General features: G+C 30.8%; 1 protein-coding gene across 1 annotated transcript; it reads left to right on the top strand.

The window, feature by feature from the left end:
* The first annotated feature begins 250 nt into the window (after positions 1-250).
* Positions 251-14,108, top strand: ppk17 (pickpocket 17). Its single transcript, XM_065500050.1, has 9 exons — positions 251-380; positions 444-575; positions 8,728-8,887; positions 8,959-9,165; positions 9,224-9,372; positions 13,383-13,513; positions 13,572-13,722; positions 13,787-13,900; positions 13,971-14,108. The coding sequence occupies exons 1-9, from the start codon at positions 279-281 to the stop codon at positions 14,106-14,108; spliced, it is 1,284 nt and encodes a 427-aa protein (XP_065356122.1). The 5' UTR covers positions 251-278.

The raw sequence follows: 14,108 nt of genomic DNA, 5'->3' as shown, positions 1-14,108 counted from the left end.
TATAATCCAATGATCAAATAAATATACGATTTAGTTGGTTCAACTTTTAGTTACAGTAATATAGATAACTTGCAATGCGAGCATAAATCAATAATAAAAAAGAACACAGCAGAAAAACAAGTGTTATCAAATGTTATCTATCGTAGATATTCTACGTGGGAACTTCAACAGGATGCTTTGAAATATTTTTTAGAAATATTATAATCAAACTAAATTTAGTTCTTAAACTCAATCGTACAGGCTCGGTTCAATTTAGCAGCTGCATTTATTTCAACGCCATGGGCTATTGGTCGGAATTAAAAGCCTGGCTGTTAAAGGATCCAGCTAAAATTATTCGTTATTTAGTTTTATTCGTGTGTTGTGTTATTGTTATTGTGCAGGTATTTGAAAGCAATTTGTTTTGAGAGGCTTTTAACAGTTAACTTTTAATGTTTTCCTTTTAGTTATATGAATGTTTCTCAAAACTGGATAATCCACCGATATCAACGCATTCATATTACAATTTAAATGAAACAATTGAAATGCCGGCGGTCACTATATGTCGAGATCCTCCCTATAAAACGGATGAATTGAGTGTGAGTAAAAGCAATTTCAAATACCTAATGGAGTATTTTAAACAAGGACATTGTTCACCAACACATTTGCCATAGGCTTAGGAAATGAAAAAAAAAAATAGTTTGAAGGCTCAAAACTGTTATATTTTTCCAGGATTTTCAAAATAGTTAACGTTTATTCAGATATAAAAAAGTTTGTCCGTACTTAATTGACAGGCACATTGGAAACTTTAGGTGTGAACTATTGTCATATGACTCTCGGGAATCTGAAATCAATACATAAACGGATCTAAGTTGTACGACAGGAGCGACGATCTTTGGTCTCAAAGTAGGGCATTTCAGACATGCCAAATTTTTTAACGCTTTCTAATTGTTTGTGGTTTATTCAAAATCAAAGAATTTAGGACCTATGTTCAAAACCCTCTATCTTAAAAAAAACACAACTTTTCAGGAAAGCCAAGAACCAATTTTTTCGCATTTTACTTGAGTTATTAAAATTCGGTATCCTAGAATATTTTTTTAAAGCAGCTACTGAATCTCAAATATAATTGGTTGCAACATTTTAGCATTATTGTGGACTTTATGATAGATAGAGAGGGTTTCTTCTCAAAATATTCAATGTGAATGTATGAGAATGATAAGCTAGAGGATTTTGTATTTTAATAAAATTAAATTTTTTTGATTTCATTTATGCAATCTGTCAGTTTTTAAGGCGATTTATTTAAGATAACGGCTAATAATACAACATAAGATAAAACAAATTTAACAATAAACAATATTAAACGAAAATTTAAAGAAAAAATTACTTTTTTAAGTTGTTTGGAGTTTGATTAGAGTAAATTATTATAAAATAATAGATTACACTTTAAAAGTAGACACTTTTTTAAGCAAACTCCAACTTAAACCATAAGGACATAGAAAAATAAAATATGTAAAATATTTTCATGGTAATTCAATTCAGAATCGGCATTCGCTATTTTGATAAATGATTGAAAATGTAAAATTCATGTTCAGCAAGCAAAAATTAATAAGAAAAAAGGAATTGCAAGAGAAATTATTCCCAAAAATTTTTGGAAAATTAATTATTTGAAAAGATAGGTTTTTCATTCGGAAAAAATTAATTGTATAAGATAGAGAAATAATAAAAATGCAAATAAAACAGTAAAAAAATTTGTTTGTTATGAAATTCAATTTAGAACACATAGCCTAAATTTAAAAATGAAAATGAAGTTTATGATTTACTTGCGCATTTGGATATTAATAAAACTCCAGGAAGTGAGTGAGTGAGTTGGATTTACATCCAAGTGTATTTTTGAATGTAAAGAATTTGTGACTCCGTTATTAACAAAAATTTTGAACTAATGTATGAGTCATTCAATATATCCTGACAGTCTTAAAATTCAAAGAATTATTCCTATACCTAAGGATGTTCTTGGGAATACACTAGAAAATTTAGACCTGTTGCAGTTTTATCTGTTACTAGATGAACCCGGTCCGCGTTGCTGGCCCTTAGAAAACATCTGTTTTATATTGCATCTCAATTTTAATATACAGTTTCGGACAAAGTCGGTGATCCAATGAATTCAAAAATTCAGTAGGATAATCGACGGCTTGTTCTTCGTTCATTACTGTGTCAATCTATTTGTATTTTGTTGTTTTGCCAGGCAGTTTTAATTGTATTTGCTTATTGATCTTGTTAACATCATAATTTGTTGGTGCCAAAATTGCATGTTCACACAGACAATCCGAATTGTTGTAGTTCGTTGTAAGACTTGGGAATACTTTGTGGACAACGTCTTGAATACTCATTTGCATTTGGCAGAAGTCCGGAAATGAAATCTAATTTGTGGAGGGATCAAGCCGATGTCATTTGAAAGCATATGTTGTACTTTTGGATATTTTGAAGGAAGTGTTTGGAAATAGGATTCGCGCCGGAAATGTTACTTAGTAGCAGCTCAGACGGCTCAATAGCTGGTGGCAGAATAACTTCACCGTTCGAACAGCATATTCCCGGGGATTCCTTAGGGAACTTCGAAATGCTGCAATGTAAGTAATGTTTGTTCATTGCGCCAATTAGTACATCCTTGTGATTCCTGTAGTCATCATACTTATTGTAATAAAATCCGGGCAACTTTAAATCGATTCTTTCTATTGATCGAGCCATTGGGGAGCGAACAACTATATGCTGTTGAGGTGTTTCTGCAGCACTCGATAAAGATGCACTGCAACGCATTTGCTAAAGCCGTGATTCTCGTTCTCTTCCCGTTTCTGCGACTCTAGACGTAGATGCCCTTTCGAAAACAAATTTTATTTGAATAAAACCGTTATTTTTTATTAAAAGTGATATGCGGAGAGTTATTCAAAATATTATTTTTTAATAGATTTCATATGGAAATTTTTTAATCATGCACCTAATTTGCAAGAGTAAACAAAATTGTTTATCATCGAGTGATAATATAAAAGAATGGAATGTATTTCTTTTTTCGCTTACACCAACTCATTAATTTTTAGAATGATGTTAAGCAACAAAATGAAAATTGTCATTGTTTGAACGTTGGAAATAAAAAAAAAAGTATTTATGTATATGACTTTACAGTGTTACCTTTTCTGAAGATTCCGTGAAAATTTTATCAAAATCGGTCCAGCAGTTTCTGAGTCCATATGGAACATACATACACACATCTGTTTTTATATATAATGGCATTAACGGTATAATGTAAAAATTAGATTTTTACACACATCTCCGCCCACCGACCGAATATCAAAAATCTGACTTTACAGTGTTACCCGCTGGGTTATTCTGAAGATTCCCTGAAAATTTCATCAAAATCTGTCCAGAAGTTTTTTATATATATAGATGGTATTAGCGGTATAATGTAAAAATTTGATAATGCCACGCCCCTCCGCCCACACACCGAAAATCAAAAATCTGACTTTACAATGTTACCCACAAGGCTATTCTGAAGATTCCCTATAAATTTCATCAAAATCGGTGGAGCCGTTTTTGAGTTCATTCGGAACATACATACACACATACATACATACCCACATACAAACATCCATTTTTATATATATAGATTGATAAGATATTTGAAAAGATTTTGCACAATCAATTATCAATATTTTTGGAGAATGAAGATTTAATATATCCTAATCAATATGGCTTTCGAAAGGATTGTGGTACAGATGAAGCAGTAGTGAATGTGGTCAATTATATTTGTGATGGTTTGGATAGAGGCTTTAGAGAAGTTGGTGCTATTTTTTATAATTTTTCCAAAGCTTTTGATCTTGTAAATCATTCAATAATAGCTGAAAAACTCAAATTTTATGGTGTTAGAATTTTTTAAAAGTTATTTGGAAAACCGCAAGCAGTATGTGCAAATTAATAAAAGCATAAGTTCAATGGCTAATGTTGAACATGTAGTTCCTCGGGGGAGTGTGCTGGGGCCTTTATTGTTTAACATTTATGTTAATGACATCAACAATTTGGGGCTATATGGAAAAATTATAATGTATGCTGATGATTTATGTCTACTATACCCACATAAGGAAAATTTAATTTTTAAAATATCTGCAGAAAGAGATGCCTCATTAATTAAAGAATTTGCCAGAATAAATAAATTAGTGTTAAACCATAACAAAACAAAACAAGTAAGAAAGTATTGTCGGTCAAGCCCGACCATATAATGACCGATATATACAATTTCGTAAGGACATTTGTATGGGGGCTAGGTGAAATAATGGACCGATTTCAGCCAGTTTCAATAGGCTTGGTCCTTGGGTCGAAAAAATATGTACCAAATTTGATCGAAATATCTTCATAATTGCGACCTGTACTCTGCGCACAAGGTTTATATGGACAGCCAGCAAGCCGACCAGCCAGACGGACGGACGGACATCGTTTAATCGACTCAGAAAGTGATTGTAAGTCGATCGGTATACTTTAAGGTAGGTGTTAGACTAATATTTTTGGGCGTTACAAACATCTGAACAAACACATTATACCCTCCCCACTATGGTCGTGTGGGGTATAACTAGTACGCTTCAGACCTCAACCACATCGAATTTCTGTAGAAGATCCTTTGTTTATAGATGGAAAAGAAATTATTGAAGTCGAGTCAATAAAGTTTTTGGGAATTATCCTGTAAAATTAATTAACATGGAATCATCATATTAAATATGTTCGGTCAAAAATATCTCCAGCACTTGGTATTCTTTTTAAACTAAGACATTAACTTGATGAAAAAACCAAATATATAATTTTTCAAGCTCTGGTTCAAAGTCATCTTAATTATCTAACACTTGTTTATGGATTTAAAAAAAACGCTGATTTAAAGAGTTTACAAATTATACAAAATTAATCGCTAAAGGCTGTGTTTAATCTGCCACAAATATATCCGACTTTGTTGCTGTATAGGGATATTGCTTAAAAAGTTTTACCAATATATGGTATTTACAAACTGCAGATATTGACTTACAGTGCCGGACTTAAATATTCACACTGCATACAGATTTATCTTTAATCTTCCATATTTTTTAAACGAAGGCCACAACTTTTGTACGGATTTCAAAAAAATATTTATTTACATATAACTTATTGAAATATATGGAAAAAGTAAACATAAGTTGGCACATTTTATAAAAAAAAATAACTAATGAACTATTAAAAAAAAACGATTTTCCTATTAAAAATTAGAAACTGTGTGAATATTTTGGTCCCCTTAAAATCGAACTTCGAAACATTAGTTAATTTTTTCTTCTGAAATGTGCCAACTTATGTTTAGTTTTTCCATATATTTCAATAAGTTATATGTAAATAAATATTTTTTTGAAATCCGTACAAAAGTTGTGGCCTTCGTTTAAAAAATATGAAAGATTAAAGATAAATCTGTATGCAGTGTGAATATTTAAGTCCGGCACTGTATATTTATAAAAAAATACATGGAATTGGACATCACACAATCAGATTTTCTATCAACCAGACTGTTTTTAATACAAGCAACAACTTGAATTTATGGATTTCTAGATGTCGCACAGAGGGGCCAAACATACTAATTTTGCGGATTAATTGAAAAAACAAATTTCAAGTATCGTGAAAACTGAAAATGCCAGCTTAAAGAGCACAAAATTCTACATCAGCAGGCAAAAAATTAATGTGAAATATTAAAAGGTATTTTTATAGTCACGTGTTGAAATTACATATTGTGAGAAAAAAACCAAAAAAATTTATAAAAAAAAATAAAAAATTGCGCAAATAAATACTATTTGTGATAGGTAATTTAAAAAAATTAACAAATCTAATTATACAACCATCAAGTTCAGGTATTCATTGATATGTTTTGGTTAAATTTAAATTTGAATTATTTGTGGAAGTGGCTTTGATATTAGTTTTTATGTTGGAAGTGCAAAAAAAAATGGATTTTGTCAGTTCAAATGGACATAAAGTTATTAGCTGGGCTCGTCTGGGCAGAGAATTTAATATAATTTAAAAGCCTGGACAGTTAGGCTTTGTTTCAGAAAAAATTAGGTTGCGCATCACTGCGCCTCATAAGTTATATGTAAATTAGTAACAGCTTCACCCTTTAAGTCTACCATCAAAAAGCACTTTGCGATTCTAATAAACGTTTTATTGGTGTCGTTGTTGTTGTTATTGTCATTGTTTTTTTTATTTTTTATAAGAGATGTGCAAGTGTTGTGATTAATAATACGAGAGTCCCGTGTGAGTCAGGCCTGGACGTGGCTATATTCTTGTATTATAATGAGATAAACAATAATAAACTTTTACCAATTAGTTTATTATTATATACACGCGGAATTTTAACAATTTAACTCCCATGCACTCACGCTTGTATATGCTGGTTTAAATTTTTTTTTGTGATTAATTCGAAGTTTTTTCTTGTGGTTAATACGAAGTCATCCAATAGCAAGCAATTTAGCTTAATAAAAAAATCGTGAGCGCGAGAATTTTAAAGTTTTATATCGGGAGCCAGTTATCACTCACGTTCAGTTCTGTAGTTTTTATATTGTCTCATTTCAAATATTGTGTTGTATAAATTTCAAAGCAGTGCATTTAAACTTTGCAAGACTTTTATTGGCAGGAGTTGGGAAAGATCTCTATTATTCAACCTCCCATTACTGGTTAATATAATGATATCATCTTAAAACAATATGGTAGTTTTTTTTATCAATAACATGCATACATTTAGTGTATCTCACTGATGTAGTTCTATAGATATAGGAGAATTTATAATTCATTTGTATGGGGGGAACCCGATTCCACCCACGTATAACCTTCCGATTTTGGCGGAACGTGTAGTTTGTTTTTAGAGTTACCCGCAGCAAATTTAGTGTGCATAACTATTGTAGTTCTATAGATATAGCACAGTTAATAATTATTTTATATGGTGGGTAATTGAGTTTCCCCTCCTATATCCCTAAAATTTTGTTACAATATGCGGATTGGTCTAAGGGCTACCCACGTAAAATTTTGCGAACGTCGCTATTATTGTTGTTGAGAAATTAATAAATCCGTAAAAAAGGGGCATTTGACCCCACTGTGTGTCGTCTAGAAATCACAAAACAAAGAATTGAGTATATTGGTAGTTTAGAATACAATAATTTGCCTCAGTCTATAAAAATTGTTCGTCAATGTCGTTGTTTAAGAAAAAACTTAAAGATTTTTATTTAAATAATATTGAAATGCTTTTAATATAGTATAAATTATTTAATTTTCTAATGTAATTTATCTGTTTTTTAATTTTTTAAAATCAGTTTTTTAAGCATTAATAATTTGTATATTGTAGCCAACGTTGTCTCAACAATGCCCTAGAGGAGCTGAGACCATATTAATGAAAATTGTAATTTTTTGAATTAATGAAATTTTAAAAAAAAATTTCTTAATTTTCAAAATCTATTATTTTTGGACTAGTAAAAAATTTGGAATTTGTAACAACACACAGTGGTTTAGAAACATTTTTTTTGGAAATAATTCGGTATCTTGGGAACTATTGGGGCTGAGGTGTTTTCGAGTTGATCTACGTTTGTTAAGCTTCCTAGCGATAATGAGGGCCAGTGCGTAGCCCCTTAAAGTTGGTCACCTCGGGTCTCAATTTTTTTTAAAAATCGACTCAGCTCAAACCACATGAAATTTCGTAACAATATCTCAAATATTTCCTAATACCGAAATATTTCCAAAAAAAAATGTTTCTAAACCACAGTGCAACATTACTCCGTCATAACGGGGTAAGATTAAATCGATTTAGCGTTTAACTATTCTGAAAAGCTGTGAAGATGATGGTGGAAAAGTGATATATGGAATCTGCCTTCTTCGATAATTTATCTCCTTTATCAGCATTGAGTATATAACGGACTTGATAGTATTTCGGTGTAGTTTGATTAAATAAATATGGCAAATAAATGTGTACAGTGTGACCACAAAATCAACCCATGAATTATTTGATATAGTTTTGATCAAACACATGAAACATCTTGTGTCAAATAATTTGCGTAGTCTGACCCTACCTTTAGTCATATCATGTGATCAGTGTTGTCATATCGTCATTTAAAGTGCAACAATGCTCCTTTTTAACGACAGCTACTCTTTTTTCTTAAGAAAAAATTGTAAAATTTTGTTAGATTTTCTAAACAAAATAACAATTTTAACATCTTTTATATGAATTTACTCTTTTTTTAAATATTTTTACTTGAAGATATTTACTGATTGCTGAAACATCATAGTTCTAGACATGTTTCTAAAATGTCTTAAAAACGTGGTTGTGACATGATCACAGACACTTTTTTGAGATAACTACAAGTTAATCAACAATATTATGACCATTGTAATCATTTATATGACTGCCATCATATTATGTTGCAGTTACCTTTGATTTGGCTGCTAGAAACACATATGTATATGATTGTAGCGAAGTAAATACCGGTATCAATTTGAAAAGGTGAACATGATATTGACAAAATCTCAAAAATGGGAGCAACTTTTTATAGGATAACCTCAGAGCCCAATTAATATTGCACATATACTTTGCCAGCTGTTAATATTCTACAAGTTCTTATTTGTAAAATCTATTTCTTATCAAAAATTATTTAATTTGAATTAATTGCAATAACTACAGGAACAAAGACTGCTAAATAATTTGATACTTATTATATATTTCAGAACATATCCGGTAATACTTGTATACATCCGAAATATAGCAGCTGTTGGTCTAATTACCCATATGAGGATGTTGAATTAGTGGATTTTTTTACAAATTCAACATACAATGTCACGGAAACATTTTCGGAATGCCAATATGGTTTAAATGGATTGATAAGTAGTAAGTATTTTTTACGAAAGACAAACACTATTTTATATTTAAGATCTATTGTTAATTTTTCTGACGAAAAGATGTGGAAGTCACCAGTAGTTTACATTTTTATATGGGACGTTGTCATACGATACGACCAAAAATATCACTTAAACGAGCAAGTAAATCGGCCGGCTACTCGATCATGTTAAAACATCATCTCACCAAGGATGAAATTAAAACGGGATTCTTTGAAAAGCCGCCTGGATGGCATTTATTTTTGCACGATATGAGAGAAAATTTCACAGGTAAGTGAATGTAAAAAAAAGGCAAAAGCTTAAAGTATAAAATTAATTTATGTTGTAGAGATTAATATGAAAGCTTCAGGTCGTGTGGAATATGTATTTGCCGATATAAATGAGGATATAGAAATAAAACTCCAGAGTCAGTATTTTTCCAATATTGAAACGAAACAGCTGTCTTGTTCAAGAAAGCAGGGTTACAGTGATTTGAAGGTGAGAAATATGAAATAAGGAAAGAGTTGTGTAAAGAGCGACTCATTTCGTATGGAGAGGAAAAAAGTGATTTTGTTACCCACATCAAAATAAAACATGGGTTGTTTAAGGATGTCTCCCATAATATTTTGGGTCTAGTGATAACTGTTCGTGAGTTGGACTATTTTCAAAAGGTGCATTTTTTAGTTATTTGAAATTAAAGGGTGTTTGAAAATAAAGGGTGCCCGCTATAACTTTAAAAAATAGCACAAATAAGTAAATTTTAATCAAACAAATTGTTTTATTCGAGAGACTAATATATGGCATTAACATTTGAAAATGATTTCGGGCATATGGCCACCGCGGCTGTTCTTGACAAAGCGCATTCTGGACGTCCAATTATTTCCACCGTAAGTAGACTTGCCACCTTTTGAAATTTCCAAAACGGGACACCACTAAATGATCAGAGAACGATGGAAAAAACATGGAAAATGACCAAGTGTGGGTTATAGACTTGCTGAGTACATTACAAATTGTGTCAAAAAATTTCAGAAACACCTTCAAATAAAGAAGTTATTCTGAAAAAACCGTTTACAGTGATGTTTTTCAACTTATCGATCTGTAACTCAGTCAGTTTTTGTTCAATTTTTATTTTTTTTTAACGTGTTGGGAAAGAAAACTTATTACGCTTCAAAATGACAGGCATTTATTGATACATTTGTAAGTTATAATTATTGTTTTTGTTACGATCTTTTTTGATTTGAGTCGCTTTTCATTGCTTATTTTGATATGAAAGCTTATAAAAATGTATATCAATGTATGTATAAAGAAAACATGGTTTTAATTTTTCAAATCGGATGAAAACTGTAAAAGTTTTTCAACTTTTCATTAATACCTTTTTGAGTATTTTCTCCCCCAGCGCATATAAATTTAAAAAAACCAGGGTAAATATTTTCGAACTTTTTTCTAAATAGTTTAATAACTTTTACAAATATAAACCGATTTTAATAAGTAATATCTCCTTTTTGTCTATATAAAATTGTCTTTAAAGCTCTGTGCAAAAAAAAATTGGTTTTCATAGAAAAGAATTAAAATAACTATTGTTGAATTTGAAAAATTATGAAAAAAATAAAAAAAAAAAAATTTACTTTTTTAATAACTTAAACAATTTCTTAGATTATTTTTTAAAATATTGAAATCGGTTTTAAAATGTCTGAGTTAGAGGTATTGAAGTACTACCTACCCTAAAACACTTTGAACCAACTGACTTGAGACTTTTGAAAGTCTTCGAACTTTATACAGGAGTAAATAGTTATTTTCGAATATCTGGAGAACTATAATTGTGGAAGTCTTAAAATTTTGCCCTAATATCACCCTTACTATTCTACATTTTTTGGGTGAAAATGTTATTGTGTTAGTGGGCGTGACATCTCTCATACAAAGTAAATAGTTAATTTCGAATATCTGAAGTACTATAATTGTAAAGTATTTAAAGTTTGTATGAATCAAATTCTTGTCACTATACGGAGATTGGCTGAAAATGGGCGAGACTGAATTTTTTAAAGTAAATAGTTATTTTCAAATATCTGGAGTACTATAATTGTGAAATTCTTCAAACTTTATATGAATCAATTTCATATCACGACATGAAGTTTAACCAAATTGGGAAGAATCGGAACAAGGTTTAAGTCACCCACCACACAAATAAAAATAAATATTTTCAGAACTATAATTGCGAGATTCCTCAAACTTTGTCCGATAACTCACTTATCATTTTACATAGTTTGGCTGTAAAATGGTCGGGATTGGATTAGTGGGAGTGACACCTCCCATACAAAGTATATAGTTAATTTCGAATATCTGGAGTACTATAATTGTAATGTATTTAAACTTTGTATGAATCAAATTCTTATCACTGTACAGAGTTTAGCTAAAATGGTTTAGATCGGAACAGTGGGTGTGAAACTTTCCATTCAAAGTACATAGTAAATTTTGAATATCTGGATAATTAAAATTGCGAGATTCTTCAAACTTTGTCTGAAAATTTATTTTTTATAATTTTACCTAATTCAGTCCATAATTTAAAATTTATATTTTTAATCGCTTTTATCAGCTTTTTTATTATTTGAAGTAATAAATTCAACAAACTCAGTCCATTTCAATGGACCAACAACTCACCTTTAACTAAAGGTACAAGCATCCTAGAGCGAGTATAGTGCCATTTATTTTTCATGAAAGTTATATAATGTTTACTAATGATTTATTGAAACTCATAGAAGTTAATGCACTAAGTACCTATGTATATTGTTAAATAGTGATATTCAGTTTTTAGAAAATACTATATTTCAGAAAATAAAGCATCCTTGTATCGGTATTTCCAATTTCCAATTTTTGATTTTTTTATATTTTTTGTGGTAATTAATGAAAAAGTTATGTTTTTTTTTAAACGGGACAAATGGCGTCCCGTTCAGAGTATCGCCGGGACACGGGACATTCGACTCTAAAACTGGTCTGTCCCGACGAAAACGGGACGGTTGGCAAGTCTAACCGTAAGTCACGAATAACACGAACAATGTTGGCCTCCAAGGCTAGTTTGTTGCTAGTTTACCAGCAAAAAACAGTGACTTCACGTGACCGAACTGGAAATCATATAGAGCAGTCAAATCGCACGACCTTGGAGGTCAATTGAAAGGCACGTGGCGCCATTCTGTTGAAACCACATCTCGCCCAAATCAATGTCATCATTATTTTCAAACAAAAAATCATTGAACATGGTACGGTAACGATCTCTATTGGCCGCACCGCGAGCTCCGGCTTAATTTTTGAAGAAATAAGGTCCGATGACGCCACAAGCGAGTGATCCACACCAAACGGTGCCTTTATCTGGATGCAATGGAGTCTGTAGGGTCTGTTGTGGATTGGTATCACTCCATATGGGGCAATTTTGCCAATTTTTCACTACCCGATTACCGGGATTTTTAGTCGGGATTCCCGGGAATTAAAAACTGACGAAACTACAAAGAAAACAAGTTAAAACTTTATTTTTTTCAGAAAATAAAACATGAAAACTTTTACGTTTAATCTCGGCAATAATAGGCCGCTTATTATAATTTATTTTGGGTTTTTCGGATAAACATTTAAAAAGACATATAGAAAACTGCACGATCTAGAAATAAAGGTGAATAATCTTCAATGCCATGATGCACAGAGGGATTTTGGTGTCAAAAAGTAAATATTTCAAACACTCAATTTCAAAAATCAAATGATGCGGTTTTGTAGAGAAATGTTTAAAGATGAAATGTACACTTACCCCCATTTTCTCAATCTCTTGTTATCGTTTTTCATAACGATATACTTCCAATTAAGATAATTTTTGTAGAGATTGAGAAAATAGGGGTTATAGTTTTAAGAAAAATTTTATTTTATTTTTAAAACATTTTAATAAAGTAAAGTCCATGCAAGGGTGTTAAGCAAAAATTTACTAATATTTTCACGCAATTCAGTGGTTTATATATGTATAATTACCTAATAATACCATTTACCTTTAACATATTTGAAAAATATAACATTTATCCATCAATAAAAAAACAACAAAAATTTAATCATTCAAAGTTTGAATAAATTCTGTTATTAATTGACTTCCAAATTAATTAAATTTAAATTAAGCTTTTGAATGAAGCTAAAGAATTAGATATTGCAAATGTATTTATGGAATGGAAGGCTGACATTTTTTAATTACGGATTAAGATTTTAGTGAATTAAGCTCAAATTGACATAATTAATACGAAGCTCTATATACATATAATGATTACAACACTAAGTTTTTACATGAAATTTTGCTATAATATTCATAATTTACAGTATTATTACATAACCCGGGAATGTAGATAAAAATAAAAATCGGGAATTAAAAACCCTAATTCTGACCCAAAATATTTTGGAAGACATTATAAAACAAACCAAGGTTCATTTTGAAGGGGGTAACAAAATCACTTTTGTTACATACTTATTTAACAAACAATTGCTTAAAGTGTGGTGAAGTTTGTATTTGGCATGAACTGGGTAGAAAAACCAATTGTTCCGGCCCCTGGATGCATGATGCACATGTGCCCTATTGTTCGACTTACAAATCCATGATGAAACTTATAGGCGAATATGGAAAGTGAGATCTTTGCATAATTTTAACACAAAATTGATTTCAAAACTGTATCCATTTTTAGGGTTTATGACAGTGACGATGATGCCGACTGTGATTGTGTACAACCCTGTGAATCGAGAATATTTTCCGCCTACATTCAAAATCGTAAAACATTTAATTATGCCGAACCCAATACTCAAGTTTATATTTATTATACAACCAAATTAATATCCGTAACGATTTATTGTGTTATTAAAGTTTTTATTTAAATAAATAATGTATATTTCAATTTAGCAGATGATCGAAGAACGACCAAGTTATGATACAACACAATTTATAGCCGATGTTGGTGGATCTTTGGGTTTTCTATTGGGTCTTTCGGTATTGGGCTTAATTGGTATTTTGGAACATGTAAATGCAATATGCAATGGGTGTTTAATTAAATGATTTTTATAGTTGGCTTTAAATTATATATTTTCAGATAACACTTTTACTATGCGGTGGTGTCATCAAGAAAATGCAGCATAAAAACGAAAAACGCTTAAAGGTTAATGAGGAATTGGACAAAGATTCCGAAACTACTGTTGATATCGCTACTATTTATAAAGCTACATATTAA

This window comes from Calliphora vicina, chromosome 2 (genome assembly GCF_958450345.1).
Source record: "Calliphora vicina chromosome 2, idCalVici1.1, whole genome shotgun sequence".
Classification (NCBI taxonomy): domain Eukaryota; kingdom Metazoa; phylum Arthropoda; class Insecta; order Diptera; family Calliphoridae; genus Calliphora; species Calliphora vicina.
Note: the sequence above shows the minus strand (reverse complement) of the source record. Positions and strands in the feature narration are given on the sequence as shown.